This window comes from Monoraphidium neglectum, assembly GCF_000611645.1.
Source record: "Monoraphidium neglectum strain SAG 48.87 unplaced genomic scaffold scaffold00733, whole genome shotgun sequence".
In the NCBI taxonomy this organism is placed as follows: Eukaryota; Viridiplantae; Chlorophyta; class Chlorophyceae; order Sphaeropleales; family Selenastraceae; genus Monoraphidium; species Monoraphidium neglectum.
Genome location: NW_014012895.1, coordinates 1 through 10,332, shown reverse-complemented (window position 1 = coordinate 10,332; position 10,332 = coordinate 1). Strand labels below are relative to the sequence as shown.

The 10,332-nt window shown below is 66.8% G+C and overlaps 3 protein-coding genes across 3 annotated transcripts; 1 reads left to right on the top strand and 2 right to left on the bottom strand.

Annotated features, from left to right (window-relative positions):
* Positions 1-2,194: 2,194 nt before the first annotated feature.
* MNEG_5049 (hypothetical protein) lies at positions 2,195-3,785 on the top strand (the record flags this gene model as incomplete). Its single annotated transcript, XM_014046476.1, has 3 exons — positions 2,195-2,233; positions 2,483-2,679; positions 3,047-3,785. The coding sequence occupies 3 exons, from the start codon at positions 2,195-2,197 to the stop codon at positions 3,783-3,785; spliced, it is 975 nt and encodes a 324-aa protein (XP_013901930.1).
* Positions 3,786-4,944: 1,159 nt separating this feature from the next.
* On the bottom strand, positions 4,945-7,612 carry MNEG_5048 (interferon-related developmental regulator family protein; the record flags this gene model as incomplete). Its single annotated transcript, XM_014046475.1, has 6 exons — positions 4,945-5,130; positions 5,361-5,480; positions 5,911-6,517; positions 6,782-6,818; positions 7,092-7,188; positions 7,388-7,612. The coding sequence occupies 6 exons, from the start codon at positions 7,610-7,612 to the stop codon at positions 4,945-4,947; spliced, it is 1,272 nt and encodes a 423-aa protein (XP_013901929.1).
* A 2,138-nt stretch (positions 7,613-9,750) lies between these two features.
* MNEG_5047 (hypothetical protein) lies at positions 9,751-10,314 on the bottom strand (the record flags this gene model as incomplete). The annotated part of the gene is made up of 1 exon (XM_014046474.1): positions 9,751-10,314. The coding sequence occupies one exon, from the start codon at positions 10,312-10,314 to the stop codon at positions 9,751-9,753; it is 564 nt and encodes a 187-aa protein (XP_013901928.1).
* Positions 10,315-10,332: the final 18 nt, after the last annotated feature.

Below are 10,332 nucleotides of genomic sequence, written 5' to 3'. Positions count from 1 at the left end.
ATCAGTGCGGCGGAGGAGGCTTGAGCTCGGTTCGAAGAAAAAGGCCGCAAAGGGTGCTTGTGCATGCACGTGCGAAGGAGATCCTGGCGACGGTGAGGCAAAAGGGCCACAACCTATTCCAGGTCACCTCTGAATATGCAGGCGGCGTTCATTTTGTCCTTGTCAGTCGGGTGGCGTAAGCAGGGCCCAACCGTCACTGGAGACGCCGCACACGGCAAGTCTGGCGAGCAGCAACTTACACAAAGCGCATGGGGTATCCCTGCCCATACCCGGTCCACCAGTACCCTTCAATACAAGAATTACCTGTATGGCGTTTGATGTTCGGCTCTACCGAGGGGTTGGGGTTCAAGGGTCTGGGTGCCCCTCATCAGGGCTCTCCGTCGGCTCGCCCCCAGCTGCACCACGCTGCTGGCAGTGCACACGCACGGGCAAGGTGGCACCTGCATGCGTTGACATCGAGGCTAGGGTTCCTCCTGAGCTGTCTGCTGCCGCTGCACGCGCGTTCAGACTCACCCGCTGCAGTGCAGTCACGCGCCAGGGAGCCACATGGGGACAGCAACAAACGTTTTTACCTGGCCGCACACCCCCCATACAATGAGAATCCACATGCCCAGAGGCCTAACACGCAAGCCCCGGCATTGAATTGGACGCAGCGCGCCAGCGTCAGCACCGTTCTGTGCAGCACAGGGGCCAACCCAGACGGGGCAGCGCGGCTTGCCGAGGCGCTTTGTGTCTGGCCATGTATGCCATGACTAACATCGGCCCGCTTGCGTCAAGCGACACGGTTGTGGGGCTGGCGGGGCAACTTGTGTAGGGATGATGACTGACAGCTGAGTGAGAAGGATTGAAACAAAGTGACAAACTCACCATATCTGCCTTTCAGATTAGATTGATGTCTGACTTCCCAGGAGAAACTTTTAGTCGAATCACCTTTGTGCCTGAGTGCGCACACGCGCCTCAAGCTCCCACAGCAGAGTTGCTGTGGATGGGCACGACCGTCATGACGCGGATGACAACTCACAACCGCCGCTGCTGCGCCCACACATCCTCCTCGCTGGCTGTTTCCGGCGGAACCTGCAGCACGCCGCGCACCAGCAGCAGCGGCGGGTTTCCGTTGAGCCGCCTCGTGTCCTAGAGCCGCCGCCCCAGGGTTCGCCAGTTGTGCGACGCCTGCACAACTTCTGGGACGCCGCAACACGCGCCCGCCTCGCCCGCCATAGGCAGCCTGGCAGCCGCTGCCAGGCAGGGACGCGGTCCCCAGGGACGCAGCCGTCCCTACCAGCACTGTTTTGATGACTCAGCCAGGATGAAATGTACGACGGCCGTCAGCGACTGGGAATGGCAGAGGCTGGCTGTGTGCAGCCCTATAATTGGACCCCCGTGGGTACAGTAAACCAGGATCAGGCCGGGTGCATGCAGCCCTACCAATCGACACCCCCTGGTAACCTGGCATAATTCTGGGTTGCCAGGGAGGGGGTGCCCTGTGACAGGCCTGGGCAGCGAAAATCGGCCAGGGGAGCCCCTGTCAAGACGGAGCATTGACCAGCAGAGGCGAACGGGCGAGCAGGTCGTCACTCTGAAAATCCCTTGTTACCCCCAAGAACTATGTCCAGTTCACAAATTACCCACCTTGTTCTCCACGAGACTCCCAAATTGTCTGTCACATTACTACTCCCTGTGCTTACTATTCACCAGGTGAATGAAACCGAGGAGTATGCACATTTCATTGCAAATTTGAACAGCATACGGCGCACACATCTCACCTGTATTCATACACGTTCCACTGAGCACAAGTCAAGCGTGCACGCACTGCAGCGTGCGTATGCTGCTCGGAGCGGCAGGGCGGCGGCCCGTCACAGCCACAGGCAGGAGTTGTGCACCAACACAGCTGACTGCAATCAGAGTAAATCATCCAACCAATCGCACGGGTGTGTGCGTGCGCGCTGCGCAGCCGAGCAAAGAAGCGAAGCTACCTGATCTCGGCGAGGCGGAGCAGGACGACGACGGTTCAGCGTATTTGAGGCCGGAGTTCGAAGACTTATCGGATGAGCAGGTGCGCACAAGTGGAAAACCAGGCCCGTGCTGCTGTGCCGGCCGGCCTTGCTTGTGCGGCGCCGCACAGCGGCTCATCACTGGCTCGCAGACCCACCTCCTGCGTCCATGCATCAAAAGCATATACATGTATATGTACATCATGGTTATTGTCCAACCACATTACCAAGCGCGAGCTGCTGTGGGCCTTGTGTATCAAAGTGGCAGGCAGCTCAACTTGCATCGCTGCCGCAGCGTCGCCCTTGCATCCCTGAACCTCCAGCACCCCACTCAGGACACAGAACAGCATATGGTGCATGTAACATACACTCACACGCACGCGCACGCACGCACGTATGCCCACACACACACACATGCACGCACGCACGCACGCGCGCACACACACACACACACACACACACATACACACACACACACCGCATTCGCACAGGTGGACGATCTCGTCGATGCCGCGGCCGACCTGATCAGCGTGCTGCCCGAGCTGCGGCCGCTCGACCGCTCCACCTTCAATGCCGGCTATGAGGTCTGGCGCGCGATCGCTGCGGTGCCTGCTGGGGAGCGGTACCGCATCCTCGAGGGCCTGGAGCCGGGGTCCATTAGGAACCTCTGGAAGGCCAGTGTTGGCAGGTGGGGGCTCACGCTTGTCAAGGGGTGGCCGCGCGTACCATGGGGAGGGGCTGGCTCTGTAAGAGTGAGTGGGAGACGGAGAGGTGGAGTGTGTGTTTGTGTGTGTGCGTATGCGTGCTTGTGAGTGTGTATTTCAGTACTTTATGTATTTGTTTGTGATTGTGTGTATGTGCAGGGGAGGCAGATTGGGCTCTGGGGGGACCGTCGGGCGGGCGCCGCCTCTGATGGCGGCGGGGGTTGTGTGGTTCCACGAGTGCATGGTGCCGGTGCTGCGGCCAGGTCTGGGGGCCGCTGGGAGCTGGGATGCACTCCTGGAGGTTCACTCAATGCAAGAGGTGCAGGCAGGCGCCTGAAACATGCACGCCAGCGCCGGCCTGCCCGGCGAACGCGCCCGATGCCGCCTCGTCGCCTTCCCCTCCATGGCGCCTGTGCGGCTTCCGGCCAGATATGCCTTGTCCGAGGAGCGGGCGGCGGAGATCTACAAGGATTACGTGATCTGGATGGATCTGCCCGCCCAGCCGGGGCAGATCTTCACCTACGCAGGGATCTGCGAGAAGCTGCAGCTGGGCGCCCCCGGCGCCCCCCTGCCCGCCGCCGGCGCCGTCCCCCCGCCGCCCGGCGGCGGCGGCTCCCGCGGCGCCGGCGCCGCGCCGTGGCTGCGGGCCGCGCCGGGCGCGTGGGCGCTGCCGCGGCGCGAGTTCACACAGCGCTTCTTCAGGGCCGCGCGGACGGGGAAGCTGCACAGCCGCGTCGCGCTGCGGCTGGCGGGGCCGTTTGAGACGTTCTGGGCGCCAATCTACAACACAGTGGAAATCGACCTAGTGCTCACCCCTGTGGAGGCGGACGCCGGCGCCGACGTGTCGATCTGCTACCCTTGGACCGACGCCGGCGGCCGCCCGCTCGACCTCGGGCGCGGGGACCTGCCCAGCGCCGTCTGGCCCTCGCCGCGCCGCGGGGCGGCGTGGAGCCCGTTCAGCAGAGGGGGGCGCGACTACGTGCGGTTTGCAGGGCCGGGGGTGATGGTGGGGTGCGCGTATGGGGCGGGGGAGGACGGCGTGCTGGCTGAGGACGAGTTTGTGTATTTCGCCATGGCCCGCGTCTCGTGACCTCAGGGGCCGGTCGACCAGATCGGCTGGCATGTTTGGGGAGCACGTGGGAGCGTCTGTCGCTTTGTTTTGATGCGCCGCATGCTTGGGTCGCATGCTTGGGTCGCCCCGTCCTCCAGGCCTGATTGCAAGCGTAGGTTAGAAGCATGTTCCACTCACCTGGTCACTGGCAAACGCATGCTCATCGCGCAAAGCTTGCCCCCGCTGACTGCTTGTTTCTGCCAATTGCTATCCACCTACAAAGCCAAAGACGGTAATTACAAATGGCTTGTTGACAGCTTTTGGGCCCCCACAGGATCCAGGGTGCCGAGTGGATGGGGCCAAGAGGGGGTGAAGGAAGCCACGCAAGTCAAAGAGGTGCCACCAGGCACGGCGGGGCAGACGTGGATAAATGAAGCGCGTAAAGGCAGAGCGGCAGGGCCGGCCGTAAGCAAACAGGCAGGGGCTGCTGAACGAGAATGGGTAGGTTCAGGAGGGCGGGCGCCGCCATGGAATGCTCGGTGCGGGGGCGGTCGCGGCAGCGCAGCGGCGAGTCAGGAGGGGGACGGATAGCAAACGAGTAGGCTGCCGCTGCAAGACACGAGTGGCGTCCAAGGTACAAGGGGGATCGTGCAGACTGCCTGTGCAGGTCGCCGCCGCGACGGTCGCCACCCCAGTGCCACGCTGCACGGCCGTGGGCCCGTCGATTCGTGCGCCCCCTCAGGCTGCGGCCGGCCCCTAACACCAAGCACGCGCTCACGGCCCCGGGCACGACAGGGCTGGCGCCCTGATCAGCCGCGGCAACGGCCACTGCGATGGGTGCAAGCTGCATGAAGAAGATGGTAACAATGCACCCAGGGATTGGGTGGCAGGGGACAACGAAAACAGACACATGCAAAACATGAGGACGTGCGAGCGAAACAATGGGAGGGAGCCAGAGGGACCGGCCCTGTTGGCCGCCCGCCCGCCGCCGCTGGCGGCTGAGAGCCTGCCGGCGCGCCGCGCCAGCCTGCTGCCAAGAAGGGCCAGCGAGAGCAGCGCCGCAGCCCCCTCGACCACCCGCACGGGCGCCCGGGTGGCAGAGCTGTGAGCGCCGCGCCTGCAACCAGTCCTGCCACCGGGTGCGCATGCGTGCGTGCCGACGTTCGGCCCCTTGCCCTCAGCGGTCGAGCTCAAACCCTCAGTGTTCGAGCTCAAACCCCTTGTGCGCGCGCTGCCCCTTGCGCGCCTGCGTGCGCGACTTGCTGCTCGCGCTGCTGGGGCTGCGGAAGGCGCGCTTCTCCAGCGCCGTCAGGCGGCCGGGGCGCTCAGCCAGCGGCTCGTAGCCAAACACGGCGTGCAGCAGCGGGTTGCACTGGAGGTGCGCCTGCGGGGGTCACGTGGGGTCGCAGCAGAGGCTGTTGCCATTCACACGATGCAGCGCAACAGAGGTTTCCAAGGTCTAAGGCCAGACACGGCCCCTGCGAGGGGCCCGCCGCGGCCGCCCCTGCTGCGCAGGCGGCTAGGCAGGAGGCGCCGCCCGCGAGGGACGGGCTGCTGCCCCGGCTGCGCCGGCTGCACGGCGGCACGGCTGTGCGCGGCTGCCAGTGGGCGCACCTGGAAGCCGCCCGCCAGGAAGCGCCGCAGGTAGCCCATGCTGACGTTGCCGTTGAGGGTGTTGATGTGGAGCGTGTCCCCGTGGCGCAGCTTGATCTTCGTCTCACGCACGGCGCCGTCCTGGGGGCGCGCACGTGGGGTTTTTTGAAGTGGCTTGTCGTGCAGATATGGGGCGCCCCAGGAAGAGCAGGGGCCGAGATGTGGGGGAGGTGCGAACTCTGAGGCCTGAGCGTCAATCCCCGCTGCGGCCGGCGCAGTGAGCTGCTTGCTGTGGTTCAGGCTGTGCCAAAGCTACGCCTTGCCGGCAAGCCCACGATCAAGACAGGAGGGAAGGCGGAAGATCGCGGCGCTGCCGAGTGGGGACGAGCGGCGGCGAGGTAGAAGCCCTCAAGCCCAGCGCAGGTGGCTGCATGGCCATGAAGAGAGCTGAACCATACCACGCCCCCTCCCTCTCACGCATGATCGCACCAGCGTGCACGAGCACCCACCCACCCACCAACACAGGCGTCCGCGCTCAAATCCACACACAGGCGCGCGCGCCTGCGCGCACCTCTATGACGCGCGTGATGTCTCTAAAAGCGCCCCGCAGCGACGCCCGGTCCCGCTTGCTGCGCCGCTGCCGGTCCCCCCTGTTTGTCGCCAGGTCCCGCATCCGCCCGACCACCTCCGACAGGCCCGACACGCCGCCGCCGCCGCTGCTGCTCCCCTCGCCGCCGCCGTCCTCCCCCTCCTCCCCGTCCTCCTCCTCCTCGTCCCCTTCCCCCTCCAAAATCGACTCGAGCTCGTCCAGCCCGCAGGTGTGGTAGACCACCGCAATCGCCTCGCCGGCCGCGGCCCGCACCTCCACGTCCCCCTCGTGCAGCAGCGCCGCCAGCGCCGGCAGCAGCGCCTCAACCGCCCCCGCGTCCGGCAGCGCGTTCAGGCTCGTGAACAGGAACGTCCAGCCGCGCAGCGCCGCCGCGCGCGGCGCGGCGGCTGCGGCGTCGCGGCGCGCCCAGATCGAGCGCAGGTCGTCCATCGCACCGCGCGTGCTGCGCTCGTCGTCCGACAGGACAAAGCAGCAGACGGCGAGCGCGTCGGCCGCGGCGGTGCGCGCGGCGGCGCCCTTGCCGTGCTGGGCGGCGCGGAGGAGATCCGGCTGCAGCGACTGAAACAGGCTGCGGCGGGCGTCAGAGGGGGTTGCGACGGGTCGGCGAATGTTTGAGTGGGGGGAGGGGAGGGCGGCTGTGAGTCGAGGGCGGCAAACGCGCCTCAAAGACGTCTCTGGGTCTTGCTGGGGTCGCGCTGCCAGGGGACGGCCACCAAAGGGATGAGAGCGTGCAGTGCAAGCCACGGGCAGGCGCGAGGCGCGTGGCCCGCCGGCCAGGCACAGCAAAGCGCGGCTGTGGGGGCGGCCCCCGGCCGCCGGCCGCGTGGCGCACCTCTCGTCGGCATCGCCGAGTGTGAGCACGTGGAGTGCTGGGGTGCAGGGTGGTGGAGGGGGCGGTGGTCGAGGTACAGAATGGGCATCACCGCATGAGGAGTGCCCGTGTGGGGTGGGGCCCAGTGCATGTGGTGCTCTGAGGGATTGAAGAGCCGCGGCAACGGAAGCAAGAAATGCAAGACGACATGAATCTGCAGCCGCCGCAAGGTTGAGATGACGGCGGCCGCCATACGCCGTCCTCCAACCAAATGCGAAGCGCGCAAGCGGGCCGCTGGGTAGCGAAGCAGGCGGCACGGATGGGGGCGCACCCAAGGCGGTCGCCGCGAACGTCGCCTCTGCCGCGCTGCCCTTCCGCAGGGCCTGCTGGCAGCGCCCCGTAACGGTGGCTGCGTTTTGGAAGCACTCCTGCGACACCGGTGTCATACACGGGGCGCTGATGGGTCACAAGAGCCCACAAATAGACTCGCAAGCACGAGGTGGAGTACCGCGCAGCCAGGCTGTTTGAGCTTGCGAGCTGCGGCTCCTGCAGGCCCGCGCCTCTGCAACAGCAGCGCCGGCCTGCGTCATGCAAGAGCACGCGGCAGGCACCTGCAGCGCGGCGCACCTCGCGAACGCTGTTTCGGATGAGGGCGGCCAGGCGCTCCCAGCCTTTCTCGCGCGTGCTGCCGCGCGACTCGTATGTCCAATCCAGCGCCTCGGCAAACTCATCCATAGCACCGTCGTCTACTTCCTTCATGTCTCCCATCAAGCTGGCAGCTGTGTTGTCGCTGGCTATGCTGCCCTCCCAGTCGTCCTCCGACGGCCCCTTCTTCGAGCGCTTCTTACCCATATTTATCGCTGTCTACTTCTACAGCTCCAAGGTTCTTGCCTGTACCGTATTCCGGGAATTGCCCGCCGTGCCTGTTGTCGTCGTGACAACCGGGTGGAAGAGCTCGATGGCATATTGGTTCGGCGGTGGTTACGAAACACGCAGATTGCGGGGGCTGCAGGCATGGGGCCGAACCCTTATGGCGCGCGGCGCGTCACACAGCAGTGTCCGCCAAAATTTTGCAGCCGCTGCATAGCAAGCATCCTCCGATCGCAAACAGCTGCACGGCACGCCTGAGTATGACACACACATGTGCTTGTTGGCCGAGCTGCGGGCAGGCGTATGAAACGGGGCAGCCAGCGAGGCTAAAGTGGTGGGTGGGAAGCAATCTGGGCGGTGGTGCCAGGTGCACGCACGCATGCACGGAAGCGGTCCCGGCGTGGTCGGGTAGTGGGGCCTGACATGACGCTTCGCTCCCCTGCTGGCCTGTCACTTTGATTGGAGGCACCATCAGTGTCGAAAAGTGGCCCCAAACACCACGCGGCAGCTGCTTGGTGCGCCGTGCACGTGGCGTTGTGCGTGCCTGCCCCACCATCACCTGCCTGCCATAGGCCTTGGGGCCCCGTTTGGGCCCGTCCCTCACCTGTCTCAGCAGGGGTTACAAACTCAGCAACCGCTGCACAGCCTGCGATTACATCCCAGGGGATGGCGGGAGATCACCTTGCTGGGTCCCTCGGAACCGCCCCTCTCATCACCCCTCTGTAAGCAGCACCACCCCTGCCAGGTGCGCTCACGCGATCGGCGATAACTCAGTGTGTTACTCGAGCAGCCTTAGGGTATCTGGCCGCCGCCGGCAGGCCATGGTCCGGTGGTTAGGTTGGGGTGGGTCGCTAGGTGTGGGCGGCACGCCTGGCCACCGCAGCACCGCCCGCGCGTAGATACAGGGCCGAGCTGCGACAGCAAAGGCTCAGCGGCGGGTGAGGCAAGCGCCGGGGCCAAGCCGGCGCCCCAACTATGATTGGGGGGCCGCGGCACAGAGCAGGGGTGGAGGTGGGGGGCAGAGAGCCCCGCGGCAGCGGCGGTGGCGGCGGCGCCGCGCTGGTGTGAAGCATGGCCGGCTCGTGTCGTGATGCGGGAGTGGGCAGTTAGATGGGCAGGCGGGCGGGAGCGTGGCAGCTTCGGCACAGCCTGGTGTGCATTGCGTCAGGGTTGGGGGGGCGCTGCGCGGCGGCACGGCGCACAAAGGGACATCGCCACCATACAAGCAACACTGAGAGCGCGCAGGGGACCCGTGGCGAGAGCCGCGGCCTAGGGAATGGTCATATGCCCACGCCCGGCTCTTCGGAGCGTGCGCCCATGCAAGTGTGCAACCGAGCGCGCGGCGGTGGCGCGGCGCTGAAACTGAAACTGGCGCCGGCGCCGGCGCGGCCCCTCCCGCCACGCTAGGCGCGGCCTAGGGGGTCGCGGGGCTGACGCCCGGCGGCGCGGCGCAGAGGCCAAAAGCGGACGGCCAGGGCCGGGGGCGGCAAGCCCGCGGGGCGCGTCCCGTGAAATGCAGGGAGGTTTGTCATTCCAGCCGAGGTCGAGTCCGCAAGCGCGCCCCTGTCCCGCCCCCACCCGCCGCCGCCGCGAGGACGGGGCGGCCGGCCCTGTGCCTGGCAGCCACCGCGCGCTGCACAGCGCGCGGGGGGAGCACGCTGAGGCAGCAGGCGGGGACCCAGGCCGGGTGGCACCCGAGCCCCAAGCTTCGTTCGCGCGGGCGCACACAGCGCTCACTGTTTTTCGCTCGGGCGCGAGCGAAAACAGTCAGTGCGGGCAACCAACATGCGCGCGAGCTGCGGCCAGCCGGCCTGGCCAGTCGCCTGCCGCACAGCCTCTTGATGGGGGCGGTGCAAGGGCCGGCCCCAGCGCAAACAACAAGCAGGGCAGAAAATGAAAGAGAGATGGGGGGAGAGAGTGCCCATAAACACCCCAGTAAATCAAATGTGCAGCCATGGCGCCCTGGCACTGCGTGGGGCCGGGAGGGGGTAGTAGTCATTTCACCTGCAGGCGCGGCCTTGCTGCAGCCCCGGCCTGGGGCCGAGGGTGCACGTACGCACTCTCAAGACGGCCTCGCAGGGCCCCAGCGGGGCGCCCAAAGTGCAGGCTCGCGGCAGCGCTCAACTGCCGCCGCCGCCGCTGCTGCCGCCGCTGCTGCCGCCGCTGCCGTGCACCGAGTCGCTCTCAAAAGGCTCCAGCGTGAAGGCGCTGAAAGGGGAGCTGCTCGCCTGCCGCTGCGCAGTGACGGCCGGCCGATCTGGCTCGGGCCCTGGCTCAGGGTCTGCTCGGCTGATCCCGCCGCGCAAGGCCGATGCGGCCCCGGCCCCTGCCGCTGGCGGCGCATGAGCAGCCGCCAAAGCCGCAAACGGGCCTCCGCTGCAGCCGGCGCCTTGCAGGAGCGGTGCCGCGGCGGCGCCGGGCGCGGCGACGGGCCCCGCCGGCGCCTCGCTCGCCGCGCCCTCTGAGGCGAATGGGCTGCTGGCCGCCGGGGCGCGCCCGCTCGCACGGCTGCCCGCAGGTGCCTGCGCCTGCGCCGGCGCCGCCCCAGCAGCCCCGTCTCCGCTGCTGGGCGGGGGCGGGACCAGGCTCATGTCAGGCGTCAACGCCAGCCCCTGGTGCTGCTCCTGCTGCTCCTGCTGCTCCTGCTGGTGCTGCTGCATGGTCGGCGACACCGACCGCTCCATCACGATCCGCTGCGGCAC